The sequence below is a fragment of the Pteronotus mesoamericanus genome, unplaced genomic scaffold (genome assembly GCF_021234165.1).
Source record: "Pteronotus mesoamericanus isolate MK-2021 breed Mesoamerican mustached bat unplaced genomic scaffold, CSHL_Meso_final scaffold_21, whole genome shotgun sequence".
In the NCBI taxonomy this organism is placed as follows: Eukaryota; Metazoa; Chordata; class Mammalia; order Chiroptera; family Mormoopidae; genus Pteronotus; species Pteronotus mesoamericanus.
Window position 1 is genome coordinate 12,081,742 of NW_026555310.1, and position 22,346 is coordinate 12,104,087.

Sequence of the window (22,346 nt, forward strand, 5' to 3'; positions counted from 1 at the left end):
TACTTGCTTGGCAAAATCCTAACCATGGTTTAAATTAAATTTTTTTTAGCTTTTCCTTACCTGTACCATGTAGATGAACACAACAGGATAGAAATACACAATTATGCTAACTTAAACTCCTAAATTTAATATCCAAGTGTGCCCTCAGATAATCAGGCAATTATATTTTCTAGTCCATTTGCTTTTCTTGTTAATAATTTATTTATTTATTTTTAGAGAGAGCAAGGGAGGGAGAAAGAGAGGGAGAGAAACATCGATGTGTGGCCACTTCTTGAGCACCCCCTACTGGGGACCTGGACCACAATCCAGGCATGTGCCCTGACTGGGAATTGAACTGGTGACCCTTTGATTCTCAGTCCAGTCCACTGAGCCACACCAGCCAGGGCTTTAGTTCATTTGCTTTCACACTCTTCTACTTCATATTTTCTGTCTTCTCTAATATCCAATATTTCCTTCTAATCACCCCTCTTAGTTAATTTTTAAACTTAAAGTCACTTCCAAACTTTACTGAATAAAATAAAAGCTATCAAAAGAGGAACTCCACAAGCTCTCATTCCCACAGATGCCTATTTACTGTCACTTGTACCGTGTACTCTGCCTCCTTTCTTAATACAGGTGAACTCTCTGTACTGTCACCTAAGGTCCCCTCCCATTTGTGTACTGGATTCCATCCAACAACATTAAGCCAATAATTTCTTCATCTCTACCCTTATCATCAAGGTTTCTCTCCTTTGGATTATTCCCAACAGTATAAACACATCCTGTTATTTGTTCTTACTTTTCAAAAAATGTAATAATTATAATAAAACAAAAGATTTTATGGTATCTGAATTATATCTCAATAAAGCTCTTATTTTTAAAAACCGTTGAACTCACTGCCCTTTCAGATCTCTTCCCATTTCTCTGCTCCCCTTAATGGTGAAACTTTACAAAAGACTTACTTGTGCTCACTGGTTCTACTTCCTGACTTCTCATTAGCTCATGAACTAATTCAACTCTTGTTCAGTTTTCACTCCATCACTACATTACACAAAATGTGTTCCTGTCAAGACACTGGTGATCTCCTTTTGTGAATCCAATGGTCAGTTTTCAGTCTTTTTGTTGACCTCTTAACAACATTTAATACATAGTTGATCCATTCTTCTTTCTTGGTACACTTTGATTTCTGCAAATTCCAGGGTGTTTTCCTATTTCATTGGCTGCTTCCTCTTATTCTCCTCTTGCTGAACTTCTTTCATTTTATCTCCATTCCTTTTCATAAATAATTTTTAGTTTTTCAATTATAGCTGATGTATAATGTCAGATTAGTTTCAGGTGTACAACCCAGTAATTAGACATTTATATAAATTGTGAAGTGTTCCCCCATGTATTTGCTCCCTGATTTAGACAAATTTATTGGAGTCTAATGCCTCTTTCTTCCTCAAACCACTCCTAGGACTTCACTGCAGATTATTCTTTTTTTACCTTCTAAGGTTTCAAAGTATCCATAATTGACAACATTATAACAGAAAAGTATTTTCCAAGGAATTGAAACTCTAAACTCAGCAAATGTTAAATATGGTTCTTAAAAGAAAAATTATTTTACTAGGAGGCAGACTCATTTTTTTCTTCCGGAACTTCTCACTGTGTATCTGGTTTTTACAAGCGATTTAAGTACTGTGACTCTTTGGTAATAGTATAACAACTGTATAAAATCATCTAATAATATGAAAATAGTTTAAAAGCATATTCATCAAAAAAAATACTGAAATGTTTCCTTCTTGATTTAAAAGGATGTGGCTTAAGTGTGGGTACACTTAATGATACACTGTCAGAGGAAAGGTCAACAGTCAAAAGAACAATAGCACAAGTATGGACAAGATAGTTTGTTTTTTCAATAACAGTTGTACCAGAAGGAAATACAGAAAATGTTAAACAGTATCTATTTGGAAACAGTATCTATTTGGATTCCGGAACAAGAAGTTCCCTACTTTCTCATATGTTATGATCTGAAATTACACTAGAAAACTGAGTGTCTGAAAATTAGGAGCATTTTATATAAGAAGTTTCATACCAAGAGAAATAAGAATATAATTACATTTTAATAAATAATATTTAAATGGGTATAAGTATTTAAACAAATAATATTTAAAATTAGATATATTCAAATAAGTAATTTTATATGATAAATAACCACTCTCAATTTAACTTCTCAAAAAATTTTAGAGTAGTATTTCGTAGGCAGAAGAAACTGGTAATGATAAAACAGTCTTACAGATAGTAATTTTATAAGAGAGTAAACAAGAAATTTTGTCAAGGTTTTGAGCATGATATTCTAGTTGCGTTGATACTTACAGCTATAGTGTCAACTTACCTGAGTAAAATTTTGAGAGGAATTTGAACACTGGCTTTCTTTTGATAGAGAAGTCTGTGGTGAACCATATTCTTGGCAATAGTTTTACGTCTGTGTCTTCTGTCTACATTTGTATCATTGAAAGGTTTTTTGTGCTCAATATAAAGCTATATTTTAAATATCATTCCATCTGTCATTTGTCCTGCACAATTACCTCCACAGTTACTATGTCAATTCCTTCTTTCCAGCTTTATTCTCCTACTTCCTAACATCTATTGCTATCTTCCTATTTCCCCTGCTCCTTCTTAGTTAGAGATACTCTTGTACCCACTTCAGTCATCCTTCTACTCTATAAACTGTTCTCTAAATAGTCACCACATGTGGCCTCATCACCACATTCATTTGCTATATTCAGCCAACATAGATCCTTGTTTAATGGTCTTTCCCATTGATTCCACTGATCATGACCTTCTTTAAATTTTCTCAACCTGTCCCTTCTATCTCTTATTAATATGGACATTTTCCAGATTCTTTTTTTCCAATATACCCTCTGCATTGCCCATATTACACTCTCCCTCATTTAAAATAGTAGTGTTATGGAATGAACTGTGTCCTCTCAAAGATTTATATTTTGAAGTCTTAGCCCCCAATACCTCAAAATCTAACCATATTTAGGGACAGGGTTTTTAAAGGGATATTAAATTAAAACATGGTTAAACTCTAATTCAACATCATTTGTGTTCTTATAAGAAAAGGAGATACAAACACAGGGAAGACAATGTAAAGATTCAGGCAGAAGATGGCCACCTGCAGGCCAAGGAGAGAGGCCTGGAGCAGCTGCTTCCCCAACAGCCCTCCAAAGGAACCAACCCTGCCGACACCTTGATCTTACATATCTAGCCTCCAAAACTGTGAGAAGATAGATCAAGGTGTCAGCAGATTGCTGTAGCACCCCTCTATACACTAATACAGGTGACCTCCCAACAGATGGCTTAGAAGTCTTTCTGTGACCCCACAATTTCTTCTGAGTCTGGATCAGCTTCCACAGTTGCCTACTGAACATTTCCATCTGTATGTTTTACAAAAAAGCTTAAATAAACATGTCAAAAGAAAAATCTTTATTGAGATATGCTTCACTTCCTCGCTCAACCAAAAGAAGGATAACAACTAACTTAAAAATACAACACAACCAGAACTGGCAGAAAATTGAACTGTATGGAAATCCAAAAGGAGTTAAAAAAGAAGCATTCATCCAGACTGGCAGGAAAGGCAGAGACAGAAAGCCGAGGCACAGAGGACAGGCAGCAAGGTAGTGTCAGGCCTGGCAATCGAGGTGGTGGCTGGCGGACCAGGAGGTCCCACATTCACATGCAGATAAGCTAGGAGGAACAACTAGGGAGCAAGACAGATCACACAACCCAGGGTTCCAGAGTAGGGAAAAGCCTCAAAACCACTGGTTGTAAAAACCTGTGGGTATTGTGGTGGTGGGAGAAACTCCTCGTCTCACAGAAGAGACCTTTGGAGGGGCTCACAGGGTCCTACAACATACACAAGCCCACCCACCCAGGAATCAGCACCAGGGCAGCACCTGAAAGGGCACAATCCATTGTGGGTAGTGGAGGAAAGGGACTGAAACCGGGGTGAGAGCCAACCAAGTGGCATTGTTCCCTCTCTGACCCCTCCCCCACTGACAGCCACCACAACGCAGCGACATGGGTTGCCCCGCCCTGGTGAATACCTAAGGCTCCACCCCTTATAATGTAACAGGTGCACCAAGACAAAGAAATATGGCACAAATGAAAGAACAGATGGAAACTCCAGAAAAAGAACTAAGCAGCGAGGAGATAGCCAGCCTATCAGAGACATAGTTCAAAACACTGGTAATCAGGATGCTCACAGAAATTACTGAGTACAGTCAAAAAAATAAAGGATGAAGTGAAGTCTATACAAAGTGAAATAAAGAAAAATATACAGGGAACCAATCGTGAAGGGAAGGAAACTAGGACTCAAATCAATGATTTGGAACAGAAGGAAGAAATAAACTTTCAACCAGAACAGAATGGAGAAACAAGAAATCAAAAAAATAAGAAGAGGCTTAGGAACCTCTGGGACAACTTTAAATGTTCCAACATCTGAATCATAGAGGTTACAGAAGGAGAAGAGGAAGAGCAATAAATTGAAAATTTATTTGAAAAACTAATGAAGGAAAACTTCCCCAGTCTGGTGAAGGAAATAGACATGCAAGTCCAGAAAGTTCAGAGAGTCCCAAAGAAGTTAGACCAAAGGAGGAACACACCACAACACATCATAATTAAGTTACCCAAGATTAAAGATAAGGAGAGAATATTAAAAGCAGCAAGAAAAAAGGAAATCGTTACCTGCAGAGGAGACCACATAAAACTATCAGCTGATTTCTCAAAAAGAAAACTTGTAGGCAAGAAGAGGCTGGCACGAAGTATTCAAAGTCATGAAAGCCAACCTATATCCAAAATTACTCCATCCAACAAAGGTATCATTTAGAATGGGAGAGCAGATAAAGTACTTCCCAGATAAGGTAAAGTTAAAGGAGTTCACCATCACCAAGCCCTTATTATAGGAAATGTTAAAGGAACTTAATCTAAGAAAAAGAAGGTCAAAACTATGAATAGTGGGTGACAACAAACTCACAACTATCAACAACTGAACCAAAACGAAACAAAAAATAAAACTAAGCAACAACTAGAGCAGGAACAGAATCACAGAAATGGAGATCACATGGGGGGTTATCAGTGGGGAGGGGGCAGGAAGAGAATGGGGGATAAAAGTACAGGGAATAAGAAGTATAATTGGTAGGTACAAAATAGACAGCAGGGGGTTAAGAACAGTATAGGAAATGAGAAGCCAAAGAATTTATATTTATGACGCATAGACATGAACTAAGGAGGGGAATGCTGGAGGGAGAGGGGTTGCAGGGTAGAGGGGGATAAAGGAGATAAAAAACTGGGACAACTGTAAAAGCATAATCAATAAAGTATACTTAAAATATAAGATACTTATAATGGAAATTGTTAGAATAACTAGAATATAATAAAAAGTACAAGTTTTTCAAAAAAAGGAAAAATATTATAGAAAAAGATAAATCATCTGCACCAAACATACTATTCTTCTCTACTTCCCAGTATGTCTCAATACTCAACAATATAATCTTAAATTCTTAGAATTATTATGCATGTATGGTTTGAATTGTAATGTTAAAGCAGAATGAAGCATTATGTAGTGATATAAACTAGAAATTAATTATTTATTTCACTATCTATAAGTCGTTATACCCTATTAAACCATATGCCCTATAAATACTTGACTGGCTGAGAAAAAAAATTAAAATTAAACCTAAAGAAATAAAAAGAAATTTAAAAAATGTTTTCATGACAATTTTACTTCATTTAGTGGAAGCAAACTAGTGTGTTTTATTTTTAATGGAGATATAACATTCATGAATGAGTATATAAAACATAAGTATATACATTATGGAGTTATATAAACAGTAACCCATTTAAGCACCAACTAGGTCAAGAGAGAGATTGTTTTCCAGCCTTCCAATGCCCCACCTGCCAGTTTCTCAACTTAATTCTTTCCTTCTTTAGAGAGCTACTCTCTTGACATTTATAATCATTATTTCATTGCTTGCTTTATAGTTTTACCACCTATCTAGGCACCCTTAAACAACTGAGTTTTTAATTATATATGAACAGAAGTATTCTGTGTGCATTCTTTTTGTTTTTGCTTCTCTCACCTAAAATTATGTTTGTGAGAATCACCCACGTCTTCTTTTTTCACCTAGATGGGTCTGTATGGATGTGGCTTTTAATTTATCCTGATTTAGATCTTCAAAACTTCTTGTGTATACACAGACTGGTATCTTTCATCAACTCTAGATGTTTCTTAGCCGTCCTCCTTTCAAACATACCTCTCCCTTACATTCACTCTTCTGACACTTCCATCAGCCATATGTGAGACATTCTTGTGCCATCTACAAGGTTCTTGGCTACTCAGCTTATCTTTTCAATACATTTTTCTCTCCATGCTGCATTCTGGAAAATTTCTGTTTATTAATTCTTTGTTCACCTGTGTCTATATTTATAGTTTCCTATAAACTGAAGAACTTTTCAAGTTTGTTTTTATCTCAGATTCTGTGTTTCAGAATTCTCATATTTGGACTTTTAGCTGGTCTCCTTTTGCTCTGAGTTGATTCTGAAGCTTCTCTCTCATACTGTCTTCTTTTCTTGTAGGCTTTGTTTATTTGGACTGTACACTGCTTGTTGTCTTTAAAAACATTTGTATCATTTGAGAGCTAGGATAAATGTGTATTTATCCAGGGAACATGTAGGTTTTCTTCTTCCAGGCACCTAAACAGTATACCAGTGGAACTACTTTTATTAATAAATCTCTTATAACTTTTAAAACACATGATAAATTTGGTCTGTAAATCTATTCTGACTTCAGAGTTACAGTGCCTCCAATTTTTTTTATCCCCACCTTGCCATGCTGAGCACCAATACAGTTTTACTTTGAGTAAGGCGCTTCAGAAGTATGAGTGAGTTGGGCCTGGTTTACCTTTTTTTCTGAGAGTATACTTCTATTGAGTTACAGTTTTCTTGAGGAGTGAATCTTTTATTAAACTGCCCCCATTGGGCAAGTTCTCATTTATGTCTTCTGTCCCACGTATGCTGTAAGCCCTACGAAATTTCACTTGTTTTACTGGAATCAACAACTGTGTTCAAAGCAATTGGTTATTTACATACATATTTATTATTTTAGGAATATATTGGGATTTTAATTATCTGTCATAGATGCTGTTCAATTCCACCAAGAACTGAAGGACACATCCTCCCAGTTGCTGGGAATATTGTCAGCTTCACTTTCAGCCCTCTCCTTGAGATGCCCTTGCTGAAAGTGTTGTCATGCTCAAGGTCATTCTGCCTTCTTCAGGCTTCTCAATTCCTATGACTGACCTACGTAGGTGTAAAGGCCTGGGCCCTTCACCCCAACTTAGGGCAACTCTGAGGGCTATAGCAGCTTCAGAGTTTTCCTTGAGATTAACAGTGGCCCTTTTATGTCTGTGGCACCACTCAGCATCTCCCTTTGCTCCATCCTGCTTCCTTCCTTTCCCCCAGCAGGCGTGGATCCAGAGAGCACTGCCTAATAAACTCCCTGCAGACAAATCTGTATCTCGGAGTCAGCTTGCACAGATCCCAGCCTGTGACCTTTTTCCATCAATTTTTATCTTAATTGCATTCTGGTGAGAGAATACACTTTTATGAATTCAGCACTTTAACATTAAATAATTAAATAAATGGCTACGGGCCACTTCATGGTCAATTTTATAAATGTTCTTTGTGTGGTTAAAAAAACATATAGTAAAAATATTAGTTGCAATATCTTTATGTCCATCATATCAATGTTGTTCATTGTGTTGGTCAATCCTCGGTCCTTACTTATGGGTTCTTCTTCTGTCTAGTTCAATCTTCTATCAATTACTAAGAGAGGTATGTTACAATCTCTCAGACTGATATGTCTATTATTCTTTGTAGTTTTGCTTACTCGTGCTTTATATATTTGAGAACACATGATCATATAAATTCAAATGCATATTGTGCATATAAATGTAAAAGTTATATCTTCATGGTGAATTAAATATTCTGTCATTATAAGGTCTTCAGGAAAGGGGAGAATTCCCCACTTCTACCCATCTTTAGTTCTATGGCAGGACTAGAAATAAAATAATAAAATTGATACTAGACTAGATTAACAAGAAAAAAATTAATATGTATACACAGGATAATCATGATATGATGCTCATCATAAAATGAGACTCCAAGAAATGATCAAACCAGACACCTTTTAATTCTTTTTAGATAAGGAAACAGTAAATTTGTGAAGAATTGATAGGACAAAGAACAAATTAGTAATCACTAGAAAAGAATCTAAGAAAGGTTTGGGTATTCATTAGTAAGGAATTAAACAAATAGTATATTAGAAAAAAAGGCAGCAAGATTTAATTACACAGGCTTTTCAGCTCTCAGTTGTTTAACTCTGTCTATTAATAAGGGGGTGTCTTCCAGGTGCAGGGAGGATACGTTGTCACATGGGAGATTTATTTCTTGCATTCAAGAACACAAAGGAGGGTTAAGGTTCCCTTCTGGCACCAGCTGTCTGTCAAGTAATTTTAATTCAGAATAATCAATATGGCATTGTAGGACATTTTGGGGTGCCTTGTTTTGGGCTGGGAAAAAGTAATCCTGTTTATTTCTGGTAATGATGTTTGCCTTAAAGTCTGCTTTGCCTTATATTAATACAGCTGTCTAGGCTTCATTTTATTTATTACTTGTGCATGTGTGTTTCTGTGTATTTCTATTATTTTATTTTCAACATTTACGTATTCTTAAAATTTAGATGTATCTCATAGTATACAGATGGATTTTTAATCCTTTTTTCATTTGAAAAATGATACTTAATTGCATCATTTATTTCATTTACATTTAATGTAAGCACTGATATATTAATTTTATACTTACATTTTTTATGTCCAATTTTTTTGTTTCTATTACATTTATTTTTTTGCTTTAATCTGAATTAAAAATATTCTATTACTTTTTTTCTTATCAACTAGTTTGGACTGCATAGATTCCACTTATAAGTGGATTTTTTTCAATAAATACAGTCAGCCCTTTTTATGCAGGTTTTGTATGCACAGATGCAAAGGGCTTACTGCAGAGTCAAAAGTTATTCTTGAATGTTTTACTGCTCATGGGTTGGCATCCCTCACCTCCATGTTGTTCAAGGGTCAGCTGTATTCTGCACATATTCTTTTAGTGGTTACTCTAGAAATGACAATACATATGTATTTATCAAATGTCTTTGCCTTCTTCCTAGCTAATTCTTCCTGGCATGTGACTTGCCTGGGAATTAATTGCATAATTTAATGGGCATGATCTCATTTTATCCTCATCCTTGTAGAGGATGGAGACACTACTCTTTGCCATTTTATAGATCAGGAAACTGGTTCTTAGGCCATGTGGGCAACTTGTTCCAGTTCGCTAACCTGATTAATGCTGAGTCTCAAATTTAGGTCAAAGTATTTCTAATTCTAAACGTGGTGTTCATCTTACTGGGGTTTTTTGTTGTTGTTGTTGTTATTGTTGGTTAACATTTTCCTTTTTTTACTCTTTTTTTAAAGTGACTCTTAAGGTAAGTTTTAATAATTGAATAATAATGGCAGCATTGATGAAATAAATGCAGAACCTCCAAAAGTGACTTTATTAAAGAGTATTTTTCATTTGAATGTACAAGGTATTTTTAGATTTACGTTTAGGCCTACTTTGTTTATCCTGAGTTGCAATTTCTCATCAAAGAATATCCCATCCATATCCCAAATCATATTAAGAAATTTATGCTCTTTCTAAAAACAGTTACTTAAAAAGAAATAACAATGTCATAATCGATCTGTCTTTAGCAAAGATATTCTGATTCAATCTTTTGACAAAGATGTATGTATCTGGTGATGGGCAGCAGAAATCTAGCTAAGTATCTTAGGAACAGAAAATCTTCTTTTGCCTGCATGTCCTACCTGTAGTTGTCTAATTCTCGGACATATGCCTCATCTGCACTGTACCGTGTATAATATAACAAGAAAACAAAACACTGACATTAGAGAATCAGTTTGCAAAACATTTCCTCCACAGAGATTCCACTATGGTAAATTATCTTTCCACTGGAGATACTAGATGCACCTTCTCTAGGAATGGGATGTGGTCACAAATTCCAATATTTGATATTTTAAATAAGCTCATACCCCCAATGTAAGTGCGTATGTGGTTCCTCTGCCTCAAATGCTTAACTCTTCTCTGAATGGCTCTACTGAAATACTAGTGGATATGCGTGCATGCGTGCATGCGTGCGTGCGTGCGTGTGTGTGTGTGTGTGATCCTCCCAGATTTTCTACTCTGGCCAAGTTGATGCATTTTCTACTTTCTGTAATACTTCTGACACACTATTTATTGCACTGGTTTGTATTTTCACAAATAAATGAGGATAATAATACCATCTCCTGGGTGTTCAGAGGAGTCAATGTGGTGAAGCTCAGGACAGAATGATACACAGAAGGTACTCCATGTTAGTCGTCCAACACCCTGGTTGCCATGGGACAGCAGATTCTCATGGAGGCCAATCAGCAGCCCCCACGACCAGATGCTAACACTCCTTCTATCTCCTTAGTCTTTGTCTTAGGCTGAGACCCCCCCAGCGCAATGGGAGGACGGCAGAGAACGGGGAGCATTCACACTGTGCTCAGATGGCAGGCCTTTGGGTCTGGCGTTTCCCTGCTTCCTGCTTGAAAGCCAAGATACTAGGAACACTCTGAATGCCTTTAGGAGTCAGAAAAAGTCAAGTGTTTATATACTTATAAGCAGAAAGATTCTGAACTTTTTTTGGAAACAATGGCACCCAGACTGGGAAACTAACTAGCATGGAGAATGAGAATTTCAGTTTCTCCTGAGATATTATGGTTTAAGATTTTATTCTACTGCTGATAAGTCTCCATGAAAAGAGTTCCATTTTCCAGATTATGTGTTAAACTGTCTTCAGTGATCAATTACATAAAGCCAAAAAGTCCCAAGGGTTTCCGACTTTATCTCTTCTCGGTATCAGAACATTCGTATGTTCACAATCTTTTCTATTGCTTCTGCTGTATTTCATCAATATCTGTCTTACTGTGTTGATAAAAAATAAGTTGCATCTTAGTTCGAATGTTTCACATGTAATCAGTAGCGCTGGCCAGACATTGATCAAGAAGGGCCCTCCTTTTTTTTAAATGCAAAACTTCCTTGTAAGCACATTTTCTGTTAAATGTTTATACTTGTGTTTTAATAATGATTAATAGCTTATTTTAAGGCTATAATCAGGATAATTTTTAAATTACTGTACCTATTTTCTTATAAATAGGTTGTTATAGAGTCTTATTTTTTGTTTCAGTATTTAAGAATAAACAATTATTTTTAGGAAATACTTTATGAGAACTTAAAATAGAATATGTCATACCCATCATGTTTTATTCTGGGTTCCTGAAAACTAGTTGTATTATAAAAAATTGAATAAATCCTCCAAAGAAAACCTTAGTTAACACTTTCTAAGCAGGGGTGTCCAACCTGCAGGCCCCAGGCCACATGCAGCCCAGGACGGCTGTGCATGGTACCCGACACAAAATCATAAATTTACTTAAAATGTTATGAGATTTTTTTGTGATTATGTGTCGCAAGGTGTTTAATGCGTGGCCCAAGACAACTCTTCTCCCAGTGTGACGCAGGATGCCAAGAGCTGGACAGCCCTGTTAGTGTAATGCCCCCCACGCAGGTGACTACGAAGTTCCATAGCAGATGGGTTACAGACCTATATGTGAAAAATAAAACATTATCATAAATTCACAAACATGCTTTAAAGAATGTTTATTATTCTATTTAAATACAATGTTCATTTACATATTTCTCCATAATTGTCTGGTAAAAAAATTGCATATAAATACAAAGTTACAATGAGAAATTATCATAGGAACAAACAGTTCCATCATTTGTGACTTTTTAAAACTATGTAACAAGTTAAAACATAGGTCTCTTTAAAAATCTCTCAGGGTTAAGAATTTGATTACCTTTAACTGGGTAAAAGAAGCACAAATTGGTAATTACAATAGAGTCACAGGGAAGTAAGTAAATCATAGGAAATATAGTCAATAATATCACAACTATGGATGGTGCCAGTTCAGGTACTAGAAATATCAGGGGTAATACTTTGTAAAGCATACTACTGTCTAACCACTAAGCTGTACACTTGAAACTAATACAAAATAAAATATAAAGAAAATAATTTAATTACTCTTAATATAAACAAATCTTAATTCTTTATATAGTAAAATACTAATAATCCAATCATAGGGAATGTTTGAAATAATAAATATTGGCCAGGCCCAGTGGAATTACCTTAAAGCAGAAATGACAAATTATTACCTAGATATTTGCCCCTGATACTCTTACCACAGGAAGATATTTAAACAATTTAGATATAATCAGAAGACTAGGTTAGAAAGTACCCATCATAGCTAAAGCTCCTTTCTTCTTCAGTGAACTAAAGAGTGTTTTGGCCCCATGGTCAGGGTGGAAATTGTAGAATTCTACAATTCAGAAAATACAGTTCCTACCTGAATGATGTAGGATTTGCAAGGTTGAAAATTTAGAAAAAGGATGAGTAGAAACATTAGAGCACAGAAGATTAGAAACAGGAACAAGTAGCCAGTGGTCTGGCTTAGCACTGAGAATCCAAATGAAAATATGAATCTGTCACTTGAAGGACTGAACATTGCATATACAATGATTATAAAACTTCAGGGTACCCATATTCAAAGACAGAGTTGCAAAACAAGAAAAGACACAGTGGCTGTGTCTTTCCTGGATAGGAAGACTTTGACAATATGTGATGTTTTCTCATCAGCACATTTCATGGTTTCATGGCATTTTCTTTTAAGCAGAGAAAGGTGGTGAGGCGCATTGTTTCCATCAGCGACACATTGGACACCCGTCACAACAGAGGGTTTTATTAGCATAGATTCATTGACTATTTACAAGCATTTTGATAACTGCACTTAAAAGCAATCTAAGAAGGAATATATTCTATGGGAAACTGTCCTAATATTTTAATCTACTTTGCAGAAAATCTGGAAAGTAATCAAGCAATAGACTTGTTTTCAACACAGATTGTAAAATGAAGTTTACCTTCAATACGGATAACAAGACAAAAATTTATACACTTTGTAAATTTTAGTATGAGTACTGAAATCAAATACTTTTTAGACTTCCTTTCATTACTTAAGCCACAAAATTAATTGGGACATATAGGAAATATAATGTTACATTTTAAATAGTTCTTTAAAATATACTCTCAATGGTAACTATTTATACAATATTTATATTTAAAATAAAACATATAAATATTCCTTCTGTGTACACATGAGCTCTTTCATATGTACCCTTTTCATATGTAAACATTTTTTAAAGAAGTATTTTCTAGAGAAGAAAATGATTTTCCCAACCAAAGACAAAGATTTGTGATATCCCTCTTAGTCAACAGATATTCTTCTCATTTTTTCAGCCAATTCTTTTCTCACTTCAATATGTTTTTCTAAATTTTGCACTTCATGTGGAAGATTGATGTCCCAAATAGATAAGAAAGATTGTAATTCTAGAAAAATAAAAAAATAAAATCACATCTCAAAGATCTGTCATAAGATAGTTTCATTTTATTTTAATTTTATGAATTTATATTTAGTTACCTTGGACAAATATGTAAATATAAATATACAACAAATAATGTAGTAAATTATTGCCATTTATAAGAAATTACATTTAGAAAATGTTTTTTAAAAAGTATAAAACATACTACTAAGTTTCAGAAGAGTATGAACCTTTAATAACCTAACATTTCACTTTCTGAAAGAAATAAAGCTTTTTCAAACACTGTTCAAAATCAGGCATTATATGGATAGATAAGATGCAAGAAAAAAATATCCACATTTAGGTTAAATTTGAGCTAGTTCTTATTTTATAATGATTGTTATTTCTACTTTGTCAGAAGGAAATACTTAACACTCGTAAATCAACAGAACTTAATTTTGAGGATTTATGTCTATATTATCTGCACTATAAAGAAGATACCAACTAAAGTGTATAAAGTTTTATAGAACATGTAATATTTACTATAAATGTAAAAAACACATAATATGTTATAATCATCCATATCATTGCATTACGTTCGGGATATAGTATCTTAGTGAACATTACCTTTTTGTTGCATACCTTCAGTACTTTTCTGGCTATACCCCAAAACCAACATGGCATTTTTAAGGCTTCCTTTACAAAAAAAAAAAAAAAGTTCTGTTAAAACAACTTGGTAAGTTGAACTTAAAAAAATACAGTTCACATCTGGAACACAAAAACCTTGGAATTTAATTCACATTTTACATTTTCAGAGTCACCTAATTATAATGTACAAAAACTCTCCAAGAGGACCAGAAATTTTTTAAAGTTAGAAAATTTGTGATCTACTCTTTGCTAGGATTCTTATTAATTATGCAAATCTGAGAAAATAGCTTAACCTTCTGCTAAATGGGTCTAATATTTATATATTACCCCTGCACCCAAAGTTCTGATATTATATGAGATGATGTGGGTGAAAGCACTTCGAATATTATAAGGCACTGGTCAAATGAGAAGCATCTGGATGGATAAACTGATACTCTGTCACAAAAACATACTTCCTTCTCAAGTCATTCTTATTCAACAGATATTCATCAAAAGTTCTCTATATACTAAGCCTAGGGTAGATCTTGGGAATGAAAGGGTGAACAAATACATGCAAATTTAATCCACTTGGACTTTATGTTCTTATGAGATTGGTTACTAATGAGTAACTAAGTTAGCGAAGAGGGAGATAAACAGCACATGCAAACCCTTGAGGCAGGATGAAGCATGGTATTTAAGAGGGACTGAACATGATGCTAGACCAGAAGGAGCTGGGAGTAATGTGGCAAATGATGGAGACTAGAGAGGTGGGTGAAGCTGGATCATGTTCCATCTTGTAAGTTATGCTTAAATTTATCTTTATTTAAAAAAATCAATTATACCTATTAAATCTTACTATGATGTCAGTAATGAACAACCTCATGGTTCCCAAAGTACATACAAATTAAAGAATATAACAACCTTGGTAGAATAAGAATAGAGAGACAACTGACTACAGACCACCTACTGTGCTTATGTACACATATACCCTGATAGTTACCAGTCACTACAAGCACCTAATTCTCACTCCTTCTGGACAATTCTGATATCCATGCATGGAAAATAGGGGAGGGTAAGGCAAAACACTTGTCCCTCCTTAATATATTCTTGTAAGTTACTATTTTCCTCAGCCTATCCAACATTTTATTAATTATTTGTTAAAACTACATAAATTCTACTTTTGTCAAACTTAACCCCATAATGTTAATTCTGTGGTCAACTTTGTACATATACTAATACAATTATTTTAAAGGTTTTATTTATTTATTTTTAGACAGAGAGGAAGAAAGGGAGAAAGAGAGAGAGAGAAACATCAATGCATAATTGCCTCTCGCACGTCCCCTGTTGGAGACCTGGCCCACAACCCAGGTGTGTGCCCTGACTTGGACTCGAACTGGAGACCTTTGGTTCGCAGCCCAGTGCTCAACCCGCTAAGCCACACCAGCCAGGGCAAATACTATTATTTTAAGCCAAATAATTAATCCAAAGTAGACCATGAAATGTGATTATCTGTATAGAAAAATATATTTCATGTATCATCATAATTTCATCATATTTAGACAGATAAGAGCAAGGAAATTCGATAAAAGCTTGAATAAAACATCACAATTTGTCAATATTTGTGGATTGAGGAGTTCAGCATGTCTTATTACAACGATATAAATTTGTTTATATTAAAAACCAAATAGAATTCTTTAACAAGGGTGGGAAGCTTAAACTATATTCAAAATAAAAATTTGCTTTAATTTCTTTAGTCTAAAAGTAAAAAATACTCAACATTATATGTTTTCAATTTTGACTTTAGATACAAAGAAAAAAGAGAAATAAAACCCAAATTTGTGTGATCTTGCAATAGTCTACTTCTCTTACGGGACAGACAGCACTACTCTCCCCGCTTTTTTTAATGACCCTATTCAAAATTTATCCCAGTCCTATACTTCATTATGTGAACTTCTAAGACATTTCAAATGGCTTTGGAAAGAGAACAGAAAACTTAAATTAAAAATCATATTTACATATTTTATAGTCTTAGAGAACAAGAAAAATGTAAAGGAAAGAAACTTGCCTAACTGTGCTGTCATCATGACTCTAACCGAATCATAAAAGTTGTGAATTATACGTATAAGTCGACGAGTTGAAAGATCAAGGAGTAACACAGAGCCTCCTCCAGTTCCGATCCAGAGAGCAGTGTTCTTCTGGAGGCAGAGAGTTTTCACTCTCCCAGAATAATACATATTGTGTTTCGATTCTTTGTTTACTTTGACCATCTCCTCCCTAAAGCCATAAAGAAAGTATGCATTAATAATTTTTTAACAATTAAGTGATAAAACAGGTAAGTTTAAATATATATGCATACACATATATAATATTTTATTTTAAATTTTTTATCCTCATCTGAGAACATGCTTATTGATTTTTTTTTTTTTTTTGGAGAGAGAGAGGGGAAGGAAGGCCAAGAGAGAGGGAGAGAAACATGGATATAAGAGAGAAACATTGATTGCTTATCTCTCATACACACCCTCACTGGGGACTGAACTACAATGTACGCATATGCCCTGACTGGGAATCAAACCCACGACCCTTTGCTTTATGGAATGATGTTCCAACCAACTGAGCCACGCCAGCCAGGGCACATACACATAATATTTAAATTATGAATATATGAAAGTAGACATTGCATATCATTTGAATTGTACAAAACTAATTTTGCTTTATACAGAATGCCAACGGGCCACATTTCTCTCCTTAAAAGTATAAATTATCAAGCATAACACAATAGCGCTTTAACTTCAAGAAATCCAAAATAGATAAAATAAATACAATAGTTAAAAACAAAATTCCAGTAAAAAAAAGAATAAATTTTCCCCAAATGAAGGAAAAACGTTAGTTTCCAAAGTTTCCCATGAAATATAAAAACTTCAAAAAAAATAAATTTGTAATAATTTATATGCAAAAATATCAATACAAACCATTAATATTTTCCCTGAGCTAATGAACAAGTCATCACAAAAATGAGGTATCTGAAATAAAAGAATTCTAATAATTTCAGAATATCAGGTAGTAAGAGTCCCTTTACCAGGCAGAACTCTCAGCACTTCTCCGCATAAATCTCCTCACTGTGCAGGAAAAAACTGTAAGAAGATTCTAGGAAAGTAAACTTTGAAGTCTCCTTTTATGTATATATCATGTAATCTAAATGTTCTCCAGAGTACAAAAATATATACAGTAAAAACAAAACAAAACAAAAAATGGCTAGCAAATAACACTGGGAATGGCCCTGTGTCTTCGCAGCAGCACACAAAGGATGTGCTTGACATCAAGTCAGAGATTTGCTCTGACGTGCTCACTGTATCAGACTAAGTCCTGGGCTTTGGGCTGCAGTTTGGTCCTCCCTCCTTAGTGCATTGATTATTGCAGTAAATGTTTTCCCCATATCTTTATATTGTTTTGTGATCTTTTATCTTTAGAACACAGTATTTTTGGACTCACAGTCTAATTATAATTAGTAATATTAATACTATAACACTACTAGATATAAGGCCAGCAATGCATCCAGTATGGTCATTACTAAAAATGTATTATTTTTTTCATTACAGAATATTCTTTGTAATACCTTGGAGAAGCCATAAATATTATGTTTTTTTTTTATTTTTCCAAAATGAAATTTGCTGGATACCAAGAGATGGTGCTGAAAAGCATGACCAATTTTGTGTCTGAGGTTTTTTATTTTTCTTTTCACTTTCCATTTAGAGGTAGAAAAGAAGAAAAATAAGTCACATTTGTCCTGTCTGTGAAATTTAAAATATAAAGACAGCTCTTACAGGCATAACATAGAGAACCAATGACATTGGACCTGGAGTCACCAACAATATATTACACACTTAAATTTTAAGAGGCTAGATCTTGTGTTGTATACTTCCCGCAATAAAATAAAATTTAGGGAAAAAATGAATTTACTTTAAAAAGTGCACACAGTCAATTAGTTCACACAGTTTTTCAGTTTTCTTATCCCACACTTCCACAAACGGGCTATTTTTCTTCGCAATGTAGGCAGCTGTGTCTACCACCACTGCTATGATGTTGGAATCACTGAAAGCAGCAGAAGGAAACCTAGAGGGGAAAAAGAATGTCACTACCATTCATTTTCCTTCTATTTTTAACATGCAATGCAACCCTGTATGAGTATTTAATGCATGTAAAAGATTCACACCATTTTGAAAAAAAGAGGCTAGAGTATTGGTAATTATTTCACATTCTTCTCTAATCAAAACTGAGTATGTAACTTACTTTGGTACTTGACTTACTTTTAGTTACTTTAAATTTTTCACTTGATAATAAAAGATCATGACTAATGTTTATTTCTGTTTTAAATTTTAATTTCAATTTTATCTTATTCTTCATAGAATTTTATACTGCCCACATATGCAAAACGTCCTAATTTCCAAAAAGAAATACCATCATATCTCTCATCTTATGATGTTGCAATAAAATATTTATTGTCCAGAATACTTGGGAAATTAAGTGTCAGCTTCAGTATACCTAGAGTTATAAAACTTAAGATGTTAAAATAAATTTTAGTGGCAATGTCCTCAAATATTAAAGCAAAAGGTATCTTTGCATCCAACACAAACCAGTCAAGTTCCAAGGGAAGGGAAAAAATCCACATATTCGCCTCTTTGAAAGTAAAGGAAAATGACAAGCATTTTTAATTATCAATTTTTCAACCTAGGGCATCTGGCATTCTACATATTTTGCAAACATATTGGCTACTATAGGCCCCATTTGTATTGACAAACTGCTGCTTAGCCTTGGAGGCTTAACTTAAATATCAGCTCCTGTGAAATTCTTCCCTGACCTGTCAAAATAGACTGATCATTCCCTTTCACTGACTAGCGTAGCTATAATATTATAGATCTCATTAAATATAAAATTTTATTTATTAGTGTGTTCCTGACACTAAATTGTAAATGCAGTTGCTAAAGTACAAGGACCATGTCTTTTCTATATACCTATAATTCAGTAGAACCCTCATAAATAAGTACTTAACTTGTACATATATAAAGGAGATAGGAGGATGACTACCTATCTAGAAATTGTCTAACAAAGCGGGAAGTTTGTTCACTGTATGGACAGAAGGGTGGATGGAATGGATGAAGACTGAACTAACAGAAGGGATGAATAACTAGAAAAAGTAACAATGGTTAAAACTGCAATTCAATTAGATAGGTAACATGAAAATAGCACAGGGTAAAACAATCTTCAGTATATCCTAAGGTAGGAAGATTTTTTTTCCTCCATCTTTCCTGATCTGGCAAGGGACATGAATATGTGATGTATTGCCAGAGAACCACTACATTTTAGGTAGTTCCTTCCTGGTTTTTGCCTATACTTAAAGAAAATAGTCTAAACTAGTACAAATATTGCCTAGAGTTTTAGACTTTATAAAACATTTCTGTGTTATCTCATTTTATCCTCAATAAAACAATCTTAATTATAAATTTCAATGTTTGTAATTACAGAAAGTTTACAAATGCTAAATAACCTGTGCAAGGCCACATGACTTAGAAGTGGGAATTATAGAACAAGAATAAGTCCATCCAAATATTTGCCACATGCTAGGAGAGAAATCTGTGAAGAAGACAGAAAATAAAAATTTTCATCTCTAAGCACCTGTAATATGTAGCCATGCATCTGAAACCCAACTACACTTTAGAATCACCTGAGAAGTTGGGGGGAAAAAAGTGAAGCCTGGGCCCCATCTCAGGCTCAATTCATGTGACATAATTGGTTTGAGGTGAATTTTAGGCATGAGATCATTTTCAGCTACCTAGCTGTTTCTAAAGTGCAGCCAATGAGAGAGCGAGTAGGTCTAACATTAAGAAAGCAATCTGGAAAATACATTTCTGAAAATGTGTGATGGCTATTGTGAAGGGAAATAATAGACGCAATGGAAGGGCAAATCCAAGGCACCTACTCTGTGTAAATGGGATCGAGACAGCCACTCAGAGAAAGTGACAATTGGACCAAAACAGGCAGGAGACGTAATACTCACCCAGACAAAGAGAAAACTTTATGCAAAGACTGGAAGTAAAAGGGAGGAGGCTGTCTTCAAGCACTGAGACAAAATCAGTTTAGCTAAAGCACACTGGGCAAGGAGGCTTCAAAATGTAAATCCAGAGATGTAAGCAAGGAGTAAATCACAAAAGGCCTGGTAGACCATTTTAAGGAATTTAAACTCCACTCAAAGGACAATGGGATGCCACTGAAGGATTCTGAGCAGGAGAGTGTCATCAGATTGATTTGTGTTCTTTTTTTAAATGTTTTACCTCTCTTTTTTTAAAGATTTTATTTATTTATTTTTAGAGAGGGGAAGGTAGGGAGAAAGAGAAGGAGAGAAACATCAATATATGTTTACATCTTGCGTGCCCTCTGCTGGAGACCTGGCCTGCAACCCAGGTATATGCCTTACACTGGGAATTGAACTAGCTAGCGGCCCTTCGGTTCACAGACTGGTGCTCAATCCGAGCCACACCAGTTAGGACTGATTTACGTTTTAAAAGTGTCCCCCGCTGTGCAATGTTGAGAAGTGGTTAGAAAGATGCTGTTGTTAACATGCAATCAGTGGTAGCTACCAGCCAGCCCATGGTAGCACCAGTTGCAACAGTGAGAAGCACAAGGATCTGAGTGTCATTTAGGTGACTCTAATGGCTAAAGAGACTAAAGGACAAAGGGGTGAAAGGTAACTCCCAAGTTTCCATCTTGGGCAACTAGATGGATATTGAGAAACTAGGATATTCTCTGAGGTAAGGATTTGTAACTCAAGGTTAATCATAATAATTAGCTAACACTGATAGAGAGCTTACCAAGTATTGGGCATTATATTAAGCTTTTTATATTAATTTTCCTGTTTAGTCTTTCAAACATGCCTTTGACATAACATATATTAGAGTCCTCAGGTAAGAGAGGACTGGAGATTTGAGAAGTTCTTGCCCAAGTTCACATAACCAATATATGACAAAGCCCATATGTGATCTATGAGGTATGCTCTTACCTACCACCCTCTACTGCTTCTCACTGAGAAATGGAATAAATAAGAACCAACTGCAATGATTTGGTTAAACTACAACTTTTAAATTGAAACAATTTGGGACAGAGTTTACATTTTATTTTATTCTTGCTTGATACTGGTGACTAACTTTGCTACAGAAGGGACATCTGTGTAACTATCAAATCTAGAGAGGACTTTATTCCTGAGTGGCTATGATTCCTACCATCAATACTTAACGGACATTATCCAAAGTACATATGTAAATCCACAAATAAAAATATTTTCTTTCAAATTCCACATTTGATTTGATACAGAGCTAATAAAATTGTTAAAAATTTAGATTGATACAACTAAGATCACCATAGATTTTAATATTTTATCCCAACTATGATTAGGCTGAGTGATTTTTTAATGCCCCTCTACTCTCTGAAGTTTCCTGTTTTCCAAAATAAATGTTTAATTTTATCATAGAAAAATAAATTAGGTATCTTAAATGATTTTCACAATGCTGGGATTATGAACAGCATTATTGACACGATTATAAAGAATAAACACAAAGAAAATGGTAAAGTAATTGCACACACAGGAATAACTTACAGCTGACTTGTCCTGGTCTCAATGAGTTTCTGAATGGTGAAATCATCAGAAAGCGAGAAAAGTTTTGTGCCACATCCTCCCCACGTAATGTTTTTTTCACTTGAATTCACTGATTCACTCAGACACATGAGTGGAGTGCTAATATTTCCTATATGGAGTGTCTTCAAAGGAGCAGCTCCTTTACACTTTGCCAAAAAGAGAAAACATATTCAGTTAGAATATCTGCAAAATGAAACACTGTGAAATTTAAGCTTTCTAAAAACCACTTTCCCATCATATATAGGTAGAGGTATTAAAATAAAAATTCCAGATACATTTTTTTCCTAAGGATATATGAAAAAAAGGATTCAATTCAAGCAGTGCTGAAAATATTATCCTATAACCAATCTCTTCACATCTCCATGCAAATATTGCTCAGGAAATAATCTATGTATTTTAGTCTACTTCTCTGTCTTTCATTAGATGATAAACTTTTTGATAACAAGGAGTATCAATAGGTAGGATATTG

The 22,346-nt window shown here is 34.6% G+C and overlaps 1 protein-coding gene across 1 annotated transcript in view; it reads right to left on the reverse strand.

The window, feature by feature from the left end:
* Positions 1–13,248: 13,248 nt before the first annotated feature.
* Positions 13,249–22,346, reverse strand: part of LRRK2 (leucine rich repeat kinase 2) — a 131,201-nt gene continuing 122,103 nt past the window's right edge. The window contains exons 47-51 of the mRNA XM_054591244.1: positions 21,839–22,023; positions 18,151–18,303; positions 16,259–16,467; positions 14,194–14,262; positions 13,249–13,594 (exon numbers count right to left, since the gene is read on the reverse strand). Coding sequence (XP_054447219.1) covers positions 13,473–13,594; positions 14,194–14,262; positions 16,259–16,467; positions 18,151–18,303; positions 21,839–22,023 — 738 coding nt within the window. The 3' untranslated portion in view covers positions 13,249–13,472. The remainder of the gene's footprint in view (positions 13,595–14,193; positions 14,263–16,258; positions 16,468–18,150; positions 18,304–21,838; positions 22,024–22,346) is intronic.